Source organism: Vulpes lagopus, chromosome 7 (genome assembly GCF_018345385.1).
Source record: "Vulpes lagopus strain Blue_001 chromosome 7, ASM1834538v1, whole genome shotgun sequence".
In the NCBI taxonomy this organism is placed as follows: domain Eukaryota; kingdom Metazoa; phylum Chordata; class Mammalia; order Carnivora; family Canidae; genus Vulpes; species Vulpes lagopus.
The window spans coordinates 51030768-51055726 of record NC_054830.1 but is presented as its reverse complement, the minus strand read 5'-3'; the positions used below and the strand labels follow the sequence as shown (position 1 = coordinate 51055726).

Sequence of the window (24959 nt, the reverse complement as noted above, 5' to 3'; positions counted from 1 at the left end):
TTGTTCTTGTCAGGCTCAAATTCCTAAGTCTCTTCAGCCCAAAGTCAGAGCACATAAACACTTCTCTTCACTAGTTGCCTCTACCATACATCAACATAAATAATGGGCACTTGAGAAACCTCTTTTGACCTGGGAGCAGACTGGCTGCAGCTTTTAAAATCAGGAAAAAGGTCTCTTTGGCTCCCCTAAGTTTGGAGCAAGCAGAGCTTTGGGAGATGTCAAGCAGAGTGAAGCTTGTTATAAAAAGTAAGTTCTTTTCTAAAGACATTTACGAATGTGACCCGAAACCAAAGAGAAACGCTGTATTAGATCTCGTAATATTTGACAGTACGTTTCAATACATCTTTTCAGTCCAAGAGACTCAGAAAGGCAGAATTAAATAAGTCAAAGTCATAACAGTATAGTTTCAAATATATTTTAGGTAGGTAAAAATCTGTCATTGTAACAGATCATGCAAATAGGAACACAAGACACAAAATACCACAAGACACGCACTCCATTTTGCTACATGTATGACAGCTTGCCATTAAGTTTTAAAATATAAATCACAACCAGATTGAGATATAAACCCCAAGGAAAACTGTATGTTTCCATGACTTTGCTAGTTTTTACTGAAGAACTGTAACTATAAAAGAACATGATGACTTTTCTTCAACAAACACAGCAGAACTCACAGATAAAAATGAAACTGTTCCTTCAAAGTATCACCTTCTGCAGCCTCAGGCATATTCTATGTCAGCTGTTCCTTCTCTCAACACATCCTTTTGAGAATTGCCACCACTCTCAGGAATAGTGTGTGTGTGTGTGCATGCGTGTGTTGTATACTTAACAGGACAAATTTTTGCCTTTTGGAGGAAATGTGTTACAACGAGCCGCAGCCCCACTGGATTTTCATTCTAGCTCCCTCACATAACTAGCTATGTCCTTCAATCTGCTCCCCTAGTAATACCGTCCTCCTGCGGTGAGGTGTCATGAAGCTTAAATGAGATAAACATGACCCAGCCTTCAAGAAATATGGCTTTCTTCTCCCCATTCCCATTTTTTGTTTGCTTTTTATTGTGCAACCATTAAAAAGTACCCTTTTTCTCTTTCTTTTGAGGGTAGCTTTTATCACTATTTTGTTAATAGTCAAAAGGAATGTGGGATTGAAAATAATCAAGCTGCATAGTGTCCTACCAACTCTAAGATATGTAGGAATGAGAAACAATAAGGTAGAATTTCCAACATGGTTCAGACACAGGTTCTGGAGAAAACTGTAGAAGAGCCTCAGAGGACAGGTGTTCTGAGAAGTTATAGTCACGATGGAATAGTTGTCAATGCCTATCAAGGTGACCCCTGGAAAGGGACAGCATCTATCCGCATATGTAAGGTCTCTGCACAGTCCTATAACTCCATTCCAGGAAGGCTTGAGAATTCCATCTAATTCTGCAGTAAAATTCTCTCCATGTGTCCCTTCAGTTTCCAATTAATTCCAGTCTGCAAGCTTGAATTACATTGAGAGTCTGAGGCTCTCACATTTCCTGAGGAGCAGGAGAACTCATCCAGATCCGATTGTCTTGGATATATCCTGCTCTCTCTGTTGACCACCGCCATCTGCTGTTCTGTCAATGGTGCCTAAGAACTTTCTAAGTTACCTAGTCTTTAAGACTATTCTTTTGACTCCAGAAAGCCCAGGTGCCTGGCAACTCACAGGCCTTCATCCTCTGTTTTCTTCGGGACCATCCTAAGTGTCACTTTGGTTGCATCCCCTGGTCGCCTCCCTTAGGAGCGAATGTGCAGAATTTTCTTGAATGTCTTCTTGAAGTTTTCATTGCATAAGGGATAAATGAGGGGGTTCAGCGTGGAGTTGATATAGCCCAGCCAGATGGTGAACATGTGCACACGCTCATTGCAACAGCTCTTGCAGAAAGCAATGACCATGAAGAAGATGAAGTAAGGAATCCAACAAAGGATGAAGGCCGCCATAATAAAACCCAATTGTTTGGCAGCCTTTCGTTCTCGGTTCATGTGTAACCCAGACACATATTGCCTTGAATGTGAGCGGAGCCTCTTCCAAGTGAACTTGATATAATCCAGGCCTGTGCTAGACTCACTTCTAGGTTTCCCTTTCCCTGATCCTGACTCTGTGGGGGTGTCTGAGTCTGTCCGAGAGAAAGACTGGCTATCACCTAGGATCTGATCCTCTGATGTCTCATTGGCCCCACGCATGTTCAGACCCTGTTCATCCATCTCAAGCATGCTCTGGCTCTGGTTGATAGCTACGTAACTCCTGACACTCCCCTCTGCCTCAGTCTGCACCTGCACAATGTTAAGTGGAAAGCACTGGAGTTTGTCCACCTCTCTGTCCTCCTCTTGACTGAAGACACTTGGGGATTTCATCTCCTCTGAATCTTGGGATGGTGGCTTCAAGACAGGCTCACCACTGGCATCTTTTGACTTCCTTTTCAGAACTTCCCAAGGAGACTCCTTCCCTGGTTTCTTGGCCCCTGCCTTGGGGTTCTCTGGCTTCAGCTTAGGTTCAGAGAAGGAAGGGAGGGATCCATTGATGAGTTCTCGGTGCTGACAGTGCTGCCGTACAGCCTTGTAGATCCTGGCATAGAACCAGAGCATGAGCAAGGTGGGCAGATAGAAGTTGATGATGGCAGTCATGATCTTGAACCAGGTGACATCATAGAAGTCTGTCTCACACTTGTCTTCCCGGTGTCCTGAGGTCTGTGACATAAAGTGATGCCATCCCAGAATGGGAATAATCCACAAGAAGGAGAGAAACCAGGCCCCCAAGATGGTGGCTGATGCTCGGGTCTTGGTACGATACTTCAGGTATCTGAGGGGCTGCTGGACAGAGCGGTAACGATCAATGCACAAGATGAAGACACTGAAAATGGATGCTGTACTGGCCACATAGTCCATAGAAAGCCAAAATAGGCAGAGAGGCTGGCCTAGGGACCACCTGGACATGAGGAGGTAAAGGATGTTCATGGGCATGACAACAGCTCCCACGATCAGGTCTGCCACAGAGAGGCTGACAATGTACAGGTTCCCCACGGTGTGTAGCTTTCGCTCGCTCCGCACAGCATACAGGACCAGCAGGTTGAGTCCCACTGTGACCAAGGAGATGGCACTCAGGAACACCACGAGGGGCATCAGTTTGGGGTTGGCTATGGTGGTCTTGTTCCCTTCACACATCTTGTCTTCAAAGATGCAGGAAGAATTGGGAAGGTGCATTGGCACAAGAGCAGCCTCCAGCTGTGGTTCCCTCCCTGGAAAGAGAGACACAAGGATTAAGATCAGAGCCTTGGAGATCAGTAGAGTCACTTGGTACCATCAAGTTGATCTAACTGGGGTTGCATGCTGTTGGGGATAATAGATACTGCTCGTTACCTATAATCTAGATCCCCTTCTCCCTTAGTCATTCATTTCTTCACTTATTCAATGACTAGTTAGTGAATTCCTGACATTTTTCTGGACATTGAGAATACAGAAGTGAACAAAACAAAAATCTCTGCCCTCATGGAGTTTACATTCTAGTGAGGGAGTTGGGCAAAAGCAAGGCAAAGTTTAAGTCCTATGTTGCATGTGTTCTGGGAAGGTGGGCTGCATTATGGCTGGTCTTAGCTGGACATGGCATTCTAGTTCTTTGCCAGTGGCTGATCTAGGAGTGGCTGATCTAGGCCTCATGACTGTGGCAAAGGAAGTAGATACGGAAGTCTCATGGCAGAGCCAGGGTTCTAGAAAGTTCTTGCTCTCTGACAAATGATCAAAAGCAGGAAAAGTGTTACTTCTCCTTGTCCCCTTCTTCCTGACAGGAGGTGATGCTTGGGGCTATCTATGGCAGTCGTCTTGGGGACAGCAGGGAAATGCTAAGAAAACCACTGAAACACCAACTCAGAGTCCTGTTATCACTGAGGTGCTAAACCAACCCTGGAATCTCCTTCCTTAATATTGGTTTTTAGTGGGAAATAATGAAATGTCTTCTTTGCTTAAGTCACTGTCGTGGGAGTGTTCACTTGTAGCTAAAAGCATCTGTAACTGATATGGGGGAGATAACAATGGTACAAAAAGCAGGAAATAAAACTAGCACCTCTTTAGACTAATGGTTCTCAAATGAGAAGAGTTATGTGGTTTAAGAAAGCATATTTTACCTTTTTAAACTTATTTTGCTTTTGTATTTGAAATTTTTTTCATTATATAAACTATACAAAGTAATATGTAACAAAACCTTCCTTGCTAATAAGGCTGTACTGAAAACATATTGTATCCTGTTATTGGTGATCCTCAACTGGGGTGAGAGGTAGAAGTAGGTCTTAAAATTTCTGGAAGAGGCTGTGAGATTTTGATATTCATCAAAAAGTGATAGAGTTTGAAGAAAACTGAGAAGCCCTGAGTGCAAATCTCTCTCAATAATTTAGCAAAAACAAACTACTTTCACATTAAGACAAACCCAGATAAATTCTTGAGAAAAAAAGCTAAATTCAAATGATATTTTAATGATAAAAAGCAAGGCCCTAAGACATTTGTTCCTTGTAAGAGGAACCCTTGAGTTACTTTGCTGGAAAAGCACCACGTGGGTAGCATTGATTTTGCCCCAGCTCTGCCACTGATATTTTGAGTGACCTCTCATTCTTTATTTTCTCACAGGTCAAACATGAAAGGTGGCACAGGTGATCTCTCAAGGCTTTTCCAGTTATCCTATTTAGAGTCTGCTTTAGGCATTTTTCCATATTCTCCTCCAGCTCCAAACTGTCCATCAGGGCAACCCTCCAGCTTCTCTGAGTGTGCCTCCTCTGAACAGCATCACCTTCTGCTCTTGTGACCCAGTCCTGCTCTCTGCTCCTGTCACTCTCTGATGTCTGCCTGAGAGCTTTCCCCACTCACCCCCATCCGCCCCAGCCATCAGCTCTGTGAAGATAACAGCTTCCAAATCTACAGCTTCAGCCTCTCTCTTTCTCCACCTCCACATCCCAAACCAGGACCTTGCAGCTTCACCTTCAGCCCTGACCAAGCTCACATCCCTTGGAATAGATCGCAGCCACCTCAAGAAAGAGGAAAGAGGCTAAGGAAGTTCATCTCAATTTTATTTTCGATTTTGGTTGGAAGGAAACAGGAAGCAGTTCCTCCAGACACTCCCATAGCCTTGGCATTCCCAAGGTAACTCCAACCACTCTCTCTGCTATAGATGTGTCTCGTTTCTCTATTTTCCTTTTTGACTTGAGAAAAATTCTCTTCTCTCATTTCTCTCTTTGTCTCATTGCACACAGAGGGGAAATGAGAATTTCTTTTCACCATGCATATACCATTTGTCATTCAATAATTTGACAGAAAATGATATTTTTATATAAAAAACACTGATTTTTTCCCTTTTGACTAAAAAAAAGTTGTTATGATTGAACTGAGATCACTGAACTAAAAATTACCATTGGATATTAAGCGTTTAGGGGTGAGAATCTACTGAGTCTGCAACTTACTTTGAAATGAAAAAACAAGTTGGATGGATAGTTGGTTAGAAGAAGGGATAAAGGAACAGACATATAATAAAACAGAAAGAGCAAAATATTAATTTATAACCCAAGTGATAGATATAGAGGTGTTTACCCTACAATGTTTCCAAATTTTCTATTTTATCAAACATTTTCATAGTAAAATGTTGGGGAAACTTAATGTAGCATATACATGTTTATCCTCACCTATCACTGTAAGCTTGATTCTTTATCACATGTTCTCCTTTGTAGCTTGGAAATGTTATTTTGCATAAACATAAAAGCAAAAGATCAATACATATTTGTTAAGTGGATGAGTAAGTGAGTGAGAGGCAGGGTGCTATGAAGCACCTCAGCTCAGAATTTACTCATTCAACAGGTATTTCCTGGTGAAAGGTTCATTTCAGCTCAGTGATCTGCTCTAGAACAAGAGAAGCCACTTTTGTCTTCTGATGCTATGGAATTCAGGATTCCTGGAAAGGCAACTGCAGCAACCACCTGCTGTATGCAGACCAATCTTGGCACCTGACTCCCCTGAGGAATGCGAGGTGGAGGATGGGGTGTCAGGGAAAGAAGGGGAAGCCTGAGGGATCCCTGAAAAGTGGGTGCCCAAAAAGTCAACAGGAGCAGCTATATCAACATTAACTTCATGTCCAACTCAGGACTGGCTATGTAATTTGTAGGGCCCAGGGCAGAATTAAAAATTAAACAATTATTTAGAATTTCAAGATGAGTGGCTTGAAAAGCCACTGATGGCTCAGCAGTTGAATATCTGCCTTTGGCTCAGGGTGTGATCCTGCAGTCCCAGGATGGAGTACCACATCGGGCTCCCTGCAGGGAGCCTGCTTCTCCCTCTGCCTACATCTCTGCCTCTCTCTGTGTGTCTCTAATGAGTAAATAAATAAAATCCTTAAAAAATATAAGTTAAAAAAAGAGAATTTCAAGATGGCAACATCAGAATATGAAACCAAGACAGGAGGCCTCTTGAGCACATGGCCTGTGTGACTGCCAGGGTCACAGGCCCATATGCCATTCCTTGTCTTTGGTGCTCTTACACAATCCCTGAACATGTCCTACCCCATGAGGTAACTAATGTAAGATGATTTCCCCTGCCTCAGGGATCTGCATTTTGAAAAATAGATGGTTGAATGGTTTTCTCTCTATGAGAGCCAAAGGAATGTCAAGTTGAGCGTAGGAATTATTTGGGGACATGGATCCTCACTGCACCTCATTCTACACAGGAGGTCATGCTCCCTTTGGGCTGCCCAGACTTTGTTGGGTTCTGAGGTACCCTCTCTGGGACCAAAGCCAAGCCTACAGAGATGATGCAAGCAATAGTGTGCTCTGAGAGAATGGAAGCTAGAAGAGGCACTTTGGACAAGCCAGTTGGAGAAGAAAGGTGGGCACCTGTAGATTCTTTATAGCTCTGTGTCCCTAGAGAAGCAAGTCATGGAAGGAGAGAGTTCCCTCCCAGGCTCTGTCACTTGGTGGACTGTGTGGAGCTTGGGTAAACAGCCATGACTCCAATTTCCTCAACTGAAAAGTGGGGAAAACATCATTACCTCCCTCCCTGGGCTGTTGGGAGGGTCAGTTGAGGCAGTGGGGTAGGAAAGCTTTGCTAATCCCCAGGTAATGAGGACTGGGTGACAAGCAGAAATGAACCCCACTCCTCTAAGAGGCTCATGTGCATAAGCAAGCCATCATTTTTGAATTAAGGCAATGGCTCCATTCCAAAACTATTAGCTGCAGCAGGACTTTTTCCAGAGTGATTACAAACAGTCTAATCCAATCAGGTCCATGTGCCAGCAAGTAAACAGAGGTAGTCAGTATATCTTCCACATCCTGGGAATGCTGACTGGAGCAGCTATGACAGTAAGGAGCCAAGCCCTGGGCTTTTCAGATATTAGTTATTAAATGGCTACCACAAGCCCATAGAGAGGTCTTGTGATGATCCTCAAGGTAGAGATGAGGAAATGGTCAGGTCAGGCTCAGAGGGGTGAAGCAACCAACGCAGGGTCACACAGCTAGGGTCACACAGCTAGGAAGAGACTGGTGAAGTCCAGGTTCAAACTTCAGTCTATCTAACGGTTTCTCAGGTTTTGTTCTATTGACATTTTTAGCTGGATATTTCCTTGTTGTGAAGGATTGTCCTGTATTGTTGGATGTTTAGCAGTATCCCTGGCCTCTGCTCACTAGATGCCATAGTATCCTCACCCTCTTCTTGGTTATGACAACCAAAAATATCTCTTTGACATTGTCAGAAATCCACTGGGAGACAAAATGATCCTTAGTTGAGAACTACTGGTCTAACTGAAGAATAAACACCATGAACTGCCAAAGAATATAGCTTACTGCTCAAGGTAAAAAAGGACTTTCTAAAAATAGATGTTATCTAACAATTCAATGAATTGCCTTGATAGATAATAAGCTCTCCATCATGGGAGGTATGCAAGAAGAGGTGGCCTGGATCTGATTCCAAATTAGAAATACTCCTTCTTTCTCAGGGGCAATTATTTACCTAAACAAAACTTGCAGATATTGATTTTAGATAAAAGAGACCAATAGGCAGGGATCTTTGTGAATAGGAAGGGGAGGCAAGAAGAACTGGTGGGTTTGAAGAGATGCTACACTTTAAAGAAGGCACCCAGTGGCCTCATATTCCCTGCTTTCCATCCTATTTCAGCAATGCTGATCCACAGAAAGCTCGAGCTCACTTGGATGGAGGAACTGGGCAGTGGTTAAAAACCCAAGCTTTGCAAACTAGTTAACCTCTGCTTTGATCCTATTTCTGCCCTATTTAGCTGGGCAAGATATTTCACTCTGCCAAGTCTTAGTTTTCCTCACCTCTCAAATGGGGCAGAAGCACCTCATACAGTGCCTGACATATAGGAAGTGCTCAGTTAATAGTAGCTGTTTTCTTCCATTTCTGGGTGAATAGCACAACGATCCCACAGCTGGCCCAGTCTGGCTCAGGGGAATCATCCCAACTTCCTTGTTTTTCATTGTGGCAGAAACTGCTCATAGTCTTCCAGTATCAGTTCTCCTCTATTTGGGAATAGATTTCTATTTTTTCTGAGTACATGGCTGCCTGGAATAGAGACTACATTTTCCAGGCTCCTTTGTAGCTGGGTATGACCATGTGACTAAGTTCCAATGAAACAGAAATGGAAATGTAGCTTGCAACTTCCAGAAAGCAACCCTAAATGGAGAATGTGTTCTTTTCTTTGGCCTTTCATTCTTCCAGCTGGCTGGAATGGCAATAGGATGAATATGGCTTAAGCAGCCTTCTTGGGACCATGAGGAAGAGCCACATAATGACAACAGTGAAGCAGCAATTTGGACAGAGCTGAGGTCTTTGGTGACTGAAGAGCTGCCAACTCAGTCAGGACTCTCTACCTCTGGGATAACTTAGGTTTTCTATCACACACAGCCAAACCAGATCCCTGACTTCAAGGAGTTTTCCAGTTAACATGAGAAGAAAGACAAAAGGTAAGGGAATAGCATCAAAAAATGAAAACTTCTAGAATGTAACTGGGACAAATATGATGACTGAGGTAAGATCAAAGCAGATGACAGGACGGAGGAGAGAGGGACAGCCTCTCTCAAGGTGGAATGTAGATGTCAGGAAGAACACTGGAGAAGGAGTGATGTGTGAGCTGGGCTTCAAAGGATGAGTAGAAGTTCACCAGGAGGAAGGAAAAGGAATTTAGGATGAAGAAGAGAAAGAATAAAAGTACAGAGCTGAATTCAAGGAATTGGGAGGGAATCGTTGGAACGATGAACCCAGGAAGGCATCAGGGGACAAGGGATAAGAAAGCTCTTTACACCTCTCTGCTTTTGCTTATGTTGTTTGTCCCAAAGGGAGCACCATTTGCCTTGAAGCATCTAAGTCTCCACAATGTTTCTAACACTCCCCTTGACATCACCTAGCTTATCATTCTTTCTTTAGCTGATTCTCCCTAACTAAAAAGGGACCACCTCTGGGACATGGAAAGTGTCCACAATTTCTGTTTCTGACATGAGACACGCATGAGCATCAAGGGACACACCCTCCTTCACGACAGAGCTCACAAGTTTTCATTCACTGCCATTCTCCCATGCTGGCACCAGGCTGGCACACGAGGGATGCAGAACAGAAGCTTGTTGGATGGGATCTGAAAAAGCAGGACACGAATGAAGAGCAGCAGTAGATGCATGGAGAAGGATCTAACTGCCTATTTTTCACAAGGATGTCTAAACGAACAAAACTTGGAGGTAAGATTTATGCTATTGATGAATATCGGTAACTTCTATTTTTTCCTGGAAACTTTATTGTTGGAAATTTCTCTCATGGGAATCCAAAACATGAATACAGATTTATGCACAAGGATGCTTCCAGCAACATCATTTATGATAGGCAATAGAAGGAAAGAAATCTAACATCTGGGAACTAAATATATTATGAGATAGCTACAGAATAGAATATCATGCAGTCATTGATAATCACATTTATGCAGGGCCATTAGTAATATCAAAAATGCTTATGATGAAGTTAAATTTACAACGCACATTGTTTAACCAGGATTATGTCAATTCCATTATCAGGTTTACATAAAGGTGAGTCTCTGTTACATTATATTAACAGTGGTTTTCTCTGGGTAGTGAGTGATGTTTATTATCTTTGGCATTTCCCAAGATATCAACACTGAGAGCATCTTAGTTTTATAAAGGAGAAAAATAGGAACAGCATTCATTTTTAAAAATAAAATAAAATAGATTTATTCCATCGGGAAAAAAATTTTTAAAGAAAGGTCTTCCACATTCTTAGCACATCATTTCTTTTCTTTTCTTTTTTTTTTTTTAAAGATTTTATTTATTTATTCATGAGAGACACAGAGACAGAGAGGGGCAGAGACACAGGCAGAGGGAGAAGCAGGCTCCACGCAGGGAGCCCGACATGGGACTCGATCCTGGGTCTCCAGGATCAGGCCCTGGGCTGAAGGCAGCGCTAAACCACTGAGCCACCGGGCTGCCCCATTGCTTACTTTTTTTAGTGAAAAGTAAGAGTTTGGGATTCCTTTCTTGATACATTCTAAATCGCCTCACCCACCACTCCTCATTCCAAACTGCTCTCCCCTCTGAGAACCATTTGCCTTGGCAGCTTATTTTCATCAAGTCTGAACATTAGTTTCTTTGCTTTAACTCTGAGAGAGAAGTGCCATGCATGAAAGTACCCCAAGTACTACATATTCTAATTGAGTCTCACCAAGGCATAATTTCCATAAAACACCTAGGCTTATCAGTGCCACTGGTCGTAGTACAGAGAGCAGACTGCAAATAGCAAAATCCCATTATGAACCCCGTACTGCAGGAACATGCCTGACTTTGAATCTAGGGCAGTGGTGGGTTAAGCGTTAGCCTCTGGGTAAGATACAAGAGGTAGATGACCTTGTGGGCAGAGAAAGGTCCTGAAGATTGTTCTGGGGGTGGAGGTACACATTCAAATGTCTACAGAGTAAGGGAGGGGAATTTAATAAAAATAGGGAGTGGTGGGGCCTGGGGCAACCTGTAGAGTATATTCTGTCTAAAGAGGACAGCTCTTGCTCAGACACCACCAACTACTGCAGGCTCAGATCTGCCTATTTTTAAAATGAAGCATAAAAGCTGGATTTTTACATGAAATCTTTTTGTTTTAAAATATCAATTATTCACTTGTTTTCTTGAACACAGGTCAAGCAAAAACAAAATTTGAGGATCTGACCTGTTGGCCCCAAGCTGGAAATGTCAAGCTAGTTCATAGGGAATCTGGAGTGCTGAATATAAGACAATGACCCTGGAATAGACTCTTCTTGGGGTATTTCCACAGCTCATAAGCTTCCTTCCCTGAGAACCATCATCCAGCTACGGGTGGGCCCTGGCAGCCAAATTTTTACCAAGTAAACCTGATCTCTAGTCATGTGATTGGGCTAGAGGATATCATCTGACCCAGAAGGGCTAAGTCTAGATTCATCTTTGCATATGGAGAGATTAGTTATTCCAGCACAGGAGTCATGGCATTCATCCCCTCACACCATACACAAAAATTAACTCAAAATTGACAATAGTCCTAAGTGTAACAGCTAAACCTCTTAAACCTATCAGAAGAAATAATAGGAGAAAATCTTTGAGATCTTGAGTCAGCCAACGATTTCTCAGATACAACACTAAAGGCATAGCCCATTAAAGGGGAAAATTGCCAAGTTGGATTTTGTCAAAATTTAAAACTCTTGTGTTTCAAATGGCACCACTAAGAAAGTAAGAAGCTACAGAATGGGAGAATATATTTGTACCTCCTGTATATGCTGGATCATATGTCTGATGCATCCAGAATATATAAAGAACTTTTCCAACTCAATAGTAATAAGACAAATAACCCAATTTAAAAATGGGCAAAGGATCTGAATAGATGTTTCATCAAAGAAGGTATAGGAATGACTCAGAACCTCATGAAAAGATACTCAACAGCATTAGTCATCAGGAAAATGCAAATCAAAACCACAATGAGATACCACTTTGCATCCACTGGATGACTATACTTTTAAAAGACAGACAATAATAAGCATTGATGAGAATGTCGAGAAATTAGGATCTTCATTCACTACTGGTAGAATGTAAAATGACGCAGCCACTGTTGAAAAGTCTGGTAGTTCCTCAGTTAAATACAGTTACCATAATAACCAATGATTCCATACCTAGATAGCTACTCAAGAGAACTGAAGATATTTGTCAGCACAAAAATTTGCATGTGAATGTTTCTAGTATTAATAATAGCCAGAAAGTGGAAACAACTCATATTTATCAACTGGCGAATAATCAAAATATGATATGTCCATGCAATGGAATATTATTTGTCAATAAAAAAAACCCAAAGTGCTGACGCATGCTATTGCATGGATAAACTAGAAAAACATCATGCAAGTAAAAGAAGCTAGACACAAAAGGCAGCACACTGTATGATTCCACTTACAGGAAAAGTCTAGCATAGGAGACCCAGAGAGACAGAAAGTAGATTAGTGGTTGTCTGAGACTGGGGGGTGGAAACAGGAAGGAGTCTTCAGGAGTGATGGCAATGTCCTAAAATTGAATTCTGATGATTATACAACTGTGGACATTTACTAACAATAATTTAATTGTATGATTTACTCAGAATGGGTGAATTTCATGGTATATAAATTATGCCTCAAAAAAGTTGATTAAAAAAAAATCAGTGGTACAAGCAAGAGGCTGTCTAGATTTCCAGACCTCTGTCTGTTTTAAAAACCTATTTGGGTACACTACTATTACTCCCTAAAATACTTACCAGGCACTAGGATTTTTTAAAGGGAAATAAAGGAGTGTTAGCCAAATAAGGATGAAACTCAGGGTAGATCCTAAAGAGCCACCAGAATTGGGCCACAATTCTGACTCTGAGCTTCCCAGGAGCCAGAGCAAAGAAGAAAAACAGGATCAATTACAAGATTCTACTGTCCTTTGAATGAAAGTAAAATAGTCCCTTAGCAGAAAGACAACTTTAGTTGGAACTAAGTTTAGATAAAATGTATCTTACAGTTTCTTGTAGAGAGGGCACAGAGAGATGTTACACATAACTTCTTAATTCTTAGAAGCCCAAGTGTGGACATGATTTAGCTACATCAACTCTTTCTTCCTGTGCCTCCATGATTTTCTCTCACTTTATAATTTGGACTTGTTTGTCTGCTCTCCCATGCTCCATCCCTAGTATGACAGGCTGGGATTTTGAAATTAGGCCAGGAAGGGGAAGCTGAATGGTAATTATCCCTTTATTATGGCAGACAAAAGAAATATAAAAAGCCCAGCTCCATCCTTTCTTACCCTCTGACATTGAAAAGCAACGAAGGAGAAGAAAAGTAGTATTTCCAAGGTTTCCTATATACTAGCATTGGGCTAGGATGGTTTCCATGTTGCTTTATTGAATCCTCACAGTGCTGATGACCTTAGGATAAAGGAATCATTTTTTGCTTCTATTTTAATTTAAAAAACAGGCTTCTGGAGTTTATAGGGCTTGGTACCCCACACTAAGATCCAAATATGACTGAAAAACAAGTCCCTTAATGGCCCAAGTGACACCCACCTGCCCTAACCCACCTACCTTTTCAGTATAGTAAGAAAGAGAGAGCTGTAACATACGCTTTAAATAAAGATTTCATGGCATTAGAACTATGAACATCCGTGCTAACATTAGACAAGGACACTGTACACAACACCAGGCCCAGCCTGCATACACGTATCATTTCAGGACACAATGAATAATGCTTTATTTTTGTTCCAAATCCCCAGAGATTAAGCTTTGAGAAAGACATTTCAAAGACCAAAGTTATCCAGGCTGTTTTCTTCTTGAGGAAAAAAAAAGAATGACTTATGATATTGAAGTAAATAAAAGAGCTGATAGAAGAAAAAGGAGAGGCAGATGAGATGTTTGCAAGAGAGAGTTCCTAGGTAATTGGGAGTATCTTTAATGTCTGTCTCTTTCAGTCAAGTGACCCCCTGCCTGACTGCGCAGCGGGCCATCCCAGCACCTCACCTGGGGCTCCTCAGTGCCACCTGCTGGCCAAGCGCCCTACGGGTGCTGGGGCCAGGCTTGTCTCTAGGCCGAGGTTTGTGCAAAGTGGAGCACAGGTGAGAGTGAATCAGTCTGGCTGCTCATTCCATTCTCATATGCACTCATTTACCCACCCATTCATCCACCCACTCATCCGTCCGTCCATTCAACCATCCTCCCTTCCTTCCACCAATCCATCCATTCAAAAACTCCTTATTGAGGCATCGGACACAGATGTTATGATAGGCTTTCACAGATACAACCCCAGTGCTCATGGAACTTATGGCCTATTCCAGTGGTTCTCAACCTTGGCTACCTGGAGACCTTTTAAAACATACTGAGACATCTGTTTCAGGGAAGATAGAGTACAGGTACTTTTTTTCCTATTTTTCTGCTAAACACAATTAAAAAAAACCTTGAACATTATATTTAAAGCTAATATGAGACAAATCTAAAAGATGGAGAGGCAAAGGCAGATCAGCTAGGAATCCCAGGACCCAAAGAATGACACAGTGATGAATTCCCTGGGTTTCTGTTTGGCCATATATATCTGAAACTTTGAGCTATGAAGGTTGGCAGCTCAGAAACACCAATGGTCATAGACCAAAAAAAAAAAAAAAAAAAAAAAAAGAAAGAAAGAAAAGAAAAGAAAAAAGAAAAAAGAAAAAAAAAGGAAAAGAAAAAGCCCCAACAAAAGCCTGCTGTGTCTAGCCAAAGGACCAGGAACAGCCTAGCAAAATAGAAAACTTCTAGACTAAAACTAGTCTACTTGCAGCCTAACTCCACAGAAAATATTAGAGAAAAAAAAAAAAACAAAACTAGAGCCCTGTTCCCATCCTGGCCAGCAGAGGAGCCAAGTGGAGCCAAGATATCCATCCTTGTCAGGCTACAAGGTGACTGACCCTCCTACTGGGGTGGTGTCCCTACAGTCCCTAATAGGGACTTTCATCCTCATCAGGTGGAGATAAGCCTGCACCCTCTTCCCCCTTTACCCTCCCCCACCCAAAGTCAGTGGAGGGCACATGGGGAACAGTAAGGAGGCACCTCTACCCCTCCTAGTCAGGGAGTTATTCCTGGAGGCCTGGTAGGGAGCTAGAACTTGTCCTTGCTCATGAGTAATGAAGACCCTCCCTCTTCAGGTGTCAAAGAAGCTGAACAAGGAACCTGGACTTCTACCCCCACCTCCAAGTAATGAGGAAGAGCACCCTCATCCCACCACCTCTTGCTTCCCCTGCCAGAGCAGTGTCTCATAAACACAGATAAAACAGAAGACTTTTATCCAGAGTCTCAAATGCCGACCTAAAACACCCACATTTCAGTTGAAAATCATTTCTCATATGAAAAGCTGGGAAGAATTCATACAGAATTTTTAAAAGCAATCAATAGATACCAATGCCAAGATGACAGGGATGCTAGAATGACCCAAAAAACACTTTAAAGTAACCATCATAAAAATGCTTCAATACGCAAATGGAAACATGCTTGAGACAAATGAAAAAAAAAAAAATAGAAACTCCGGACAAAGAAACAGAAAAAAAAAAAAAAGAAGAAGAACCAAACGGAAATTTTAGAACAAAAAAATCTGATAACTGAAATAAAAACTCAATGGTTGGGATCAACACCAGGACAAAGAGAATAGAGGAAACAATCAGTGAACCAGAAGTGAAGACAACAGAAATTACCCAATCTGAACATCTGAAGGAAGTTCTGGAATGGGAGTGGGGGAAGGACAGAGTCCCAGAGATCTGTGGAGAGATCTATGTAACAAAAGACTTAACATCATGTAGGCTTAGTGCTGGAAGTTGACAAGAAAGAGGGTAAGGATGAAGAGGTACTTGAAGAAAACTTCTAAATTTAGCAAGAGACATAAACCTTCATCAAGAAGCTGGGTGAACCTCAAATAGGATAACCTCCTCTCAAAACCCACACCAGGATACGTAATACTTTAAAAATTTTAAAAATTTGGCTTTCCAAAGAAAACAATCTTGAAAGCAACTAGAGAAAACACCTCACTATAATGAGAAAGACAGTAGATTTCTCATCAGAAAATATAGAGATGAGAAGAAAGTGACACAATTATTTTCAGAGGCCATAGGAAAAGAACTGTCAACCCAGAATCTCATACTTGGTGAAAATATCCTTAGGAAATGAAAGGAAATCAAGACATTCTCAGAAGAAGAATTTGTACAAGACTTATATGCTGAAAACTACAAAATGCTGATGAAAGAAATAAAAGATTTAAATAAATGAGATACACAGTGTTTATGGATTAGAAGATTCAGCATATTAATGTGTCAACTCTCCCTAAACTGATGTATGGATTTAATGCAATCCCTATCCAAATCTCAGCCAAGTGTCTTATAGATATGGATGACACCATTCTAAAATATACATGGAAATACAAAGGAACTAGTATAGCTAAAATGATTTTTTTTTTAAATCTTTTTTTTAAATTTTTATTTATTTATGATAGTCACACACACAGAGAGAGAGAGAGAGAGAGAGAGAGAGAGAGAGGCAGAGACACAGGCAGAGGGAGAAGCAGGCTCCATGCACCGGGAGCCCGACGTGGGATTCGATCCCGGGTCTCCAGGATCGCGCCCTGGGCCAAAGGCAGGCGCCAAACCGCTGCGCCACCCAGGGATCCCTGATTTTTCAAAAGAAGAATAAAATGGGAGAAATTAGGCTACTTGATTTCAAGACTTATTATATAGCTACAGTAATCAAGAATATAGAGGGGTAGACACAGACCAATGGAATGGAATAGAGAATCAAGAAACAGACCTGCACAAATAAGCCCAAGAGACTTTTGACACAGGTACAAAATCAGTTTAACTGGGGAAAGGGTGTTTTCAAAAGGTGGTGCTAGACAGTTAGACATCGATAGGCAAAAAACTGAACCTCACTCAGAACCTCATACTTCATAAGAAAATTAACTCAAAAATAGTTCACAGACTTAAATGTAAAACAAAGAATGGGCACCTGGGTGACTCAGTCGGTTAGGTGTCTGCCTTCAGCTCAGATCATGATCCCGGGGTCCTGGTATTGAGCCTTGCCTTGGCTCCCTGCTCAGTGGGGAGTCTGCTTCTCCCTGTGCCCTTCCCCCTGCTCAGGATCTCTCTCTGTCTCTCTCCTCTATCTCTTTCTTCCTCAAATAAATAAAAGCTCTTAAAAAATAAAACTATAAAACTTTTAGAAAACTCGTTGGAGAAAATCTTCGGGGTCCAGGGCTAAACAAAGAGTTCTTAGACTTGACACAAAAAGCATGACCCATAAAATGAAAAATTAATTAATTGGATCTCTACATCAGTTGCTTACCTACTCCCATTGTAATCTTTGCAATCTTTGCTGGGTCTATGCATATCTTATACCATCATTTCCTTTATATACATATTATATGTGTGTGTATATATATATAATAGACCTACTTTTTTTAAGCTTAAGTTTATTTTACTATCACATATGAAAATCCAGTCACCTATTTTTTTGTCATCTATAGAAGCTTTCCATAAGAATAAACAGGATGAAAACAAAACAAGATGATTAAATCCTAGCCAGATATTTTGCTTTTCATTAAAAGACAAAACAAAACAAGAGTACTTATAATGTGGGTACTAAAGATCTACCAGCGCTAAATTGAGACTCTCTTGCAGGTAACCAAAAGAATCAAAAACCAGTGTGAGTCAATATTAATCAATGTCATGACTGTGTACAATTTATAGTCATATCAGGTACCACCTAAAATGTGATAAGCATTGTTTTAAATCTCATCACAGGATCGTTTTGCTCCCAAATGCCTTTAGTAAAAGTTCAAACTCTTTTGACAACTGGCATGATATTTCCCTCATGTCTGATCCACTATACTCCAGTAAAAATGAAGCCACAGTCCCCAGACACTTCAGGTTCTTTCAGCCTTTGGGATCTGCACGTTATTTCCTCCTCCTGGGAGAGGAGGTTCCTTCAGAGTGGGGACCTCATTTTTGCATTTTCTCCTTCTGGGCTTATTTGATAGGCTGCCCTGCAACAACCAGGTGAGAGGGATGAGAAGGAGAAAGAGGGGGGTGGTTGATAAAGGTTGATAAGATGGAAAGCGGAGCACCTGGGTGGCTCAGTCAGTTGAGCATCCAACTCTTGATTTTGGCTCAGATCATGATCTCAGGGTTGTGGAAAGTCTGCTTCTCCTCTCTCTCTCTTTCTCCCTCTCCTTCTGCCACTCCCCCTGCTCATGCATGCTATTTAACATCAATCAATCAATCAATCAATCAACCAATCAATCTTTAAAAAGAAGATGGGAAGAAAAGAGGAAGAAGGGAGGAAGGCTAGAAGGAAGGGAGGGAGGGAAAGAAGGAAGGAGGAGGATGAACTTCTTTTTTAAAAAAGTTAGTTTGTTTATTTATTTATGTCATCTATATCAATGTGGGGCTCAAACTCATGACCCCAAGATGAAGAGTTGCATGTTCTTCTGACTGAGCCAACCAGGCACCTCTGAATTTCTATTTATCATACAAAACTCATCTTAGAAGTTCCTTCCTCTTTGAAGCTTTCCTATACCCTATACCCACATCTAAGTCATTTCTTCCTCTGGGTTCCCACAGTATTTTTTCCATATTTGTATCTTTTTTTAAAGATTTATCTGAGAGGCAGCATGCACACATGTGTGAGTGGGGGTGGTGGGGGACAGGGGGGGCAGAGGAGAGGGAGAGAGAGAATCTTAAGCAGACTCTCCCCTCTCTCCACTGCTGAGCACAGAATCTGATGTGGGGCTTGAAATTATAATGCTGAGATCATGACCTAAGCTAAAACCAAGAGTCAGATCCTCAACTGATGGAGCCATGTAGGCATCCCCCATATCTCTATTAAGGCATTTAATGCTCTGCATTCTAATGAATGAATGAATGAATGAATGAATGAATGAATGAACACATTCAGGTATCTTTCACTTAGACTTTGACCCTTACAAGGGCAGGGACAATATGATAGTGACCTATTATTCTGGTACCTAGTTCAGAGGTTATTAACCATGGCTACACATTAGAATCCCATGAGGAGCTTTAAAAAAAAATGCAAATGTCCTGCTCCCACCCTCAGACAAGATCCTGATTTTCTTGGTTTGGTGTATCAGGATTTTTGAAAACTTTCCAAACACAGCCAAGACTGTGAACCATTGCTTAATCCAAAGCTAAATGGTAGGAGGAGCTCAATAATGATGAATGAGTGAATGGATGAATTCTTTTAACACATCACTGTCCTGACCCAACATGACCATTTTCAGGGTTTCATGTTATGCTAATTCATTAATATATTCAGGAACTATTAATTAAGCAAAAATGCAGTAGCAGGTGTTATGCTAGGCCACGCTGCTGGAGATGGAAACATGAGCAAGACTCCCACTTCTCCCCCTATTCTAATGTGCCTTTGGGAAAGCTGGGGCTGTGTCCTTGTTTGCCCAAGAACTTTCTGTCCTGCTGGTTAATTGGCCAGTACCAACAGCAACCATCTCTCATGGACAGACAGCAAATTTTACTTCTAGCTGCTTCCTTTGGCAAATGGAAGGACAGACTCCATAAATTCCAGAGAGAAAGTTCCTGGAGGGTATCAGTGAGTCTACACACCAAAAAGCAAGTGGTCCAGTCTAGATCTCTCCAAGCACTATAGAAGTGACAGGTGAGTCTCACAGGTGGCAGAGTCAGTTGAGTCTCACAGGTGAAACCCTACTCTACTTAAATAAACTGCTTTCTGGGTGTATATTTACATAAAGTAAATCTAAGACCTTAGGATATGATTAAGCTCTAAATTGCTTCACACTTAAAGAGAATTTCCTTTCCAATTGCTGTCCTCTCATACTTAGAGCTGCTTTAAGATCTGTACCACAGATTACTGAAAAGCAGAGATAATGACCCTTTGTGTCACTGCTATTCTGGTTCAGACTTTGATAATACTCTGCTCAACTGTTCAACAGCTTCCGAACTGGTCATCCTGATTCTGATCTGGGTCCCCTCAGCCCATCCCACATGCAGAAGCCAGATAATCTTTCTGAAAACCACATATACATCCAGTCGCCTCTTTTTCCTACAGAAACTCTAATGGCTTGCTATGGCTGTCAGACCACAAAAGAGATACAGAGGATGACCCCGCTACATAGACAAGGGTAAACCAAATGAAACTGGGCTGTCTTGTGTCCAGTCTAACCATGGTACTACAATCAGAAGAAATTCAAGTCCAACATCCAGGAAGAAAACAGATAGAAAATGACTTAAACCTTTACTGAAGACTCCTAAAGAAGCAATCAATCAATCAATCCTAAAGCACCTCTTCCCCCATCTATTACCCTATTGTGTCACTTTCTATGTCAGCTGTTTGCCATTGAATCCCCCCTTCTCCCCTCAAAAACTGTAGCTTGCATTGGTCCCCACTTGTGTTCTTTCTCCCATCCACACTCTGATCTTTCTGACCTATTGAGTGGTACCTTACATTTGTTACATAAATCCACTTCATCTTCCCATTGATTTCTCTTATTTTCCCATTACTCCAATCAGCACCACAGAAGCCCAAGAGACAAGCATTCAAAAACAGATTCTACTCGGGAAACCAGGAGAAAGGGCCAGGCAGTGGTTAGTGGCATGTTAGAATCTTTGACCTCACATGATAGCCTTTTCCATCTGGGTCCAATTTCCCATGTAGCCTCCTCTTGTGGGGCTCCACTTTGCCTCCAAAGGCCTGGCTCTCACACACCCCTACATTTGCAAACACTGTTCCATCTGGGATCCCTGGTCCTTCCCTCTCAGTCTGAGGAAAGGAACACATTCAATTAATTCTTTACAACGAGCTCTGATGTCACTTCCTTTAAGGCTTTCTCAATTCCATGAGAAGGGTTCATTGGCTTCCTTCTTTAGGGTTTTTCTGAACTTTGTAGAGACCTCTCTTATAACCCCTGTCAAGTTGGGTTGTAATTCCATAATTACTGAGCAGACTTTTTCATTAGACCGTAGGCGCCAAATTTAAGTCTGAGTCATCTCTGTGTCCTCCCAAGAACCAGGGAGCTGCTCAATAAACAGTTACTGAATGCTCTAGAAATATGCTCCAGCTATGAGTGCTACAGAAAAGCATTTCCCAGTGTTCTCCCCTCTGCTCACTAGCCTGGGAGTGCATGTCACAGTGGTGCTTGAGAGATCTGCCCTGGCACTCACATGGTTATATCTGGCCAGCTCTCCAAAGGGTAGTCTGTCCCTCCCTCTGACCCCAGCCAGGCCTGGTTCTCACCTAGTCAAAAAATAAAAGGAGTTAAAGACAGCCCAGCAATTAGGCATGAGAATGCAATAAAGGCATACAGATTTGAAAGGAAGAAATAAAACTTCTTTCTTTGCAGATGACAGGATCTTGTATCAAGGAAATCCTAAGGGTCCTATAAGAAAATGATCAGAGCTAATAAATGAGTCTGGGGGGCCCAGGTCCTCAGTTGGGATGAGAGGAGCCCTAATGCCACCTGGATCCACCTCCTGTGGCATTTTCCAGCACACCTTCCTTTCCAGTGCTCTTGGCATCAGCAGACGGAGTGTCCTGTGCAAGCTGCCTGTCTGCCCTTCTGGCACTGTGCCTGGGCAGTGCCTTTGTCTGGAATGCTTCTTTCCCACCATCGCCTTATCTGTAAACTCTGGAAATATAAGCTACATCTGTTGAAGCTGAGAGTTTGTTATGCATAGCCTCATTTAATCCTCACAGCAACCCCATCATGAAGGAACTGTTATTATCATCCACATTTTTTTAGAGGGGTCAGATAATCTTTCTGAAAACGTGGGTGAGAGAGACTCTCCAGCAGACTCCCCACTGAGCATGGAGCCTGACACAGGGCTCCATCTCATGACCTTGTGATCAAGACCTCAGCTGAAATTAAGAGTTGGACTCTGAACCAACTGCACCACCCAGGCACCCTATCACTCTCATTTTTCAGATGAGACTCTGTTCTTGTGCCTTGCCCAAGTTCCCTGGCTGTGTGGCCCAGCTGGGCTTTGAAGGGCTACCTTACTCCAACACCCAAATTCCTAACTGAAAATATGGGAAGGTAAGAGAGGCCCCATTTCAATGCCACTTCCCTAACATTGTAGGGAAGAGACACATTCCCTTTCTAACCCAGATGCCGAGAGTGGTGTTTAGCACTGACTCTATAGTGTAGTCAGTTGTGTAGAGCTTTTCTCCCCCCTATTATGCAGGGAGTTTGTTGGCAGCAAGAGCCATGTCCTCATCAGTTTGATAGCCTCATATGCCAGTACTGCTTGGCACATAGTAGGTACATATATGACAGGGCTTCAGCAAGGATGGAATGATATGGTGGGGGGGGAATATACTAAAAAGAACACAGATATGTTCCTTTTTTGCATGTACAGGAGTTATGGCATCACTCATATGTGGGGTGTGAGGATAATCCGGAGGGCACACATTGTGGGTGGGGGGGAGGCTGTTCCCTTCCCTATCGACAGGTCCCCATGTATCCAATCCCCATCCTCTACAAATCTGGGGGGGATCCGTCCTAAAGATCCTGGCACGGGATTTGTCTACTCATCTTTGTTTCCTGTGCAACTGGCTCATAGTAGGTGTTTGCTAAGTATTTGTTGAATGAATCTGCTGTGTGACTTCGAACACTTCTCTCAACTTCTCTGGACTTCCCCTGTCAAACAAGGGGGTCTCACTAGATCAGAGGCTTTCAAAGCTCCCACCACTTTTCTTGGTAGCACAACGACTGGTCCTTATAAAAATTTATAATCAGATAAAAGCATATTGCTCTGGCTGGAGGAGAGGAGTGGGAGTCCCAGAGCCCCATCTGCTTGGCTCTTTCCCTCCATCTTTGTCCAAGAATCCCCAGAAGCTCCTCAGAGTAAAGTTTGATAACTATCAAGCTAGATGAACCCTAAAAGTCCTTTAAGGAACATCTGCTCTGTAAAGGGAAAACCTTTGTGACATATTTGGACAACTCTTTATTGCATGTCTAATGTGTCTGAATGGTGGAACCTGAAGCACTTTGATTAGAAGGGAGAGGGAGCATTGTCTCACAATGAAAGATGGATGCTTCCTGGTGCCTTGACACCACACTGGATAGAGAAGACCACTTGCTCTGCTTGGACAGGTTTGTAATTTGGTCTTGGCTACACAGCATGTCAGCAGTCAGCAACCCAGACCACTGTACCTTCCTGTGAGCCTGCCATCTTTTCCCTAAATGGGTATCTACTTCATAAACGGTTGCCAAGAAAACCTTCCCAATCCAGGGACATTACAGCTGTGAATGTACAGCATTTTTTGGTTCCTTGTCCTGGCCCAACCCTGGCTTGTCCCTCACTCCTGTCCTGGACTCTGCCTCCAGCTACTTTGCTATTTCCCCAGTTCCTGAGACCAGGATGTAGGTGTTAAAGAGAGGCTGACTGTTAGTACCCCATGGCATCAGAACACCTACATAATAATTGGAATATAGGATTAATTTTAAGGAAAAAATGATATAATGTTCACAGTGGCATCAAAGAGTGGAAGCATCCCAAATATCCAAGAACACACGAATAAATATTGTCTATACATACAATGGAATACTGTTCAGCCTCAAAAAGGAAGGAAATTCTGACCCTTGCTACACAAAAATGAACCTAGAGGGCATTGTGCTAAGTGAAATAGCCAGTCACAAAAGACATATATTGTATGATTCTACACTTAAAGCAAAGTTATAGATAGAAAGTTGAATGATGGTTGCAAGAGCTGGGGAAAGGGAAAAGAGGTTGCTGGTGTTTGATGGGTACAGAGGATCAGTTTTATAAAAAGATGAAAAAGGATCTGGCCCAAGCAACTTTTTATAGCATTGTAGGATAGGTTTGTGTCTAACGTGAAAGGATTTGTCAGTCGAAGGGGATCTTTAGAGGGAGTCTTCCTGGGAATTCAAGGTAGATTGAATGTGAGTATCTAGCAGCTGTCTAGGCATTCACTGAATTGCTACATTTTACATTTTCTCACAAACTCATATTTTTGGGAGCAGCCACTCCAGTGACTCCACTTGACTTGATTTCTCCTCTCTGTTCAGTCCAGGAATCAGGGGTTGGGGGCAGCCCAGGTTGTTCAGTGGTTTAGCATCGCCTTTGGCCCAGGGCATGATCCTGGAGTCCCGGGATCAAGTCCCACATCGGGCTCCCTGCATGAAGCCTGCTTCTCCCTCTGCCTGTGTCTCTGCCTCTTTCTTTCTCTCTGTGTGTCTCTCATGAATAAATGAATAAAATCTTTAAGAAAAAAAAAAGAGGAATCAGGGGTTGGTCGTCTCTTTCCTGGTCCCAAGGAAGAAGGATTGTGAAGGACACCAGCTAGGAAAAGTGACCCTTTGATAGGCAGGGAACCCTTCCCAGGTTATTCCCTTTCTGTTTTTAATCTCACACAACTTGGTAAAAACCAGTAGAAAGGCAGTTGAGGCAAACAAAGCTTACAGGAGGCAGCCCAAGCCTAAAGGGTAAAAGCAGCACCATTTTCCCTCCTTAAAACAACTGAAAGCAATTTATTGCCTCTCTGCCTTGTGTGTCTCCAGCACATCCTCACCTGCCACCGGCATGCTGGGGAAGTGCTGAAGATTCCATCCCTCTCACTGCTGCTGTTTCCTGGGGCCACAGGAGGTTCCGCGTGTTTGGAGGAAACATAAGAATGGGCAGGCTCAGCCTGGAGCACCCGGGGCCCAGCAAGCAGCCTACCAACCTCAGCTACAGTTCTTACAAGGGATGGGATTTTCAGGAGAATCAGGAGGCATCAGACAGCAGAGAAGTGACTCTGCCAAGATCACACAGCAAGTCAGGGGTAGCACTCAGGGCTCCTTATCCCAGGACCACCAATTCACATTAATAGCTTTTACTGGGGTCCAGGTGTGTGCTAGGGTATTATATGCTTTCTCTTCT

General features: G+C 42.4%; 1 protein-coding gene across 2 annotated transcripts in view; it reads right to left on the bottom strand.

Annotated features, from left to right (window-relative positions):
- Positions 1-119: 119 nt before the first annotated feature.
- The window catches only part of HRH1 (histamine receptor H1), a 75813-nt gene continuing 50973 nt past the window's right edge, over positions 120-24959 (bottom strand). For both annotated transcript variants that reach the window (XM_041760432.1, XM_041760433.1), the window contains exon 2: positions 120-3260. In XM_041760432.1, the coding sequence (XP_041616366.1) occupies positions 1762-3225 (1464 nt within the window). In that variant the 5' untranslated portion in view covers positions 3226-3260 and the 3' untranslated portion in view covers positions 120-1761. The remainder of the gene's footprint in view (positions 3261-24959) is intronic.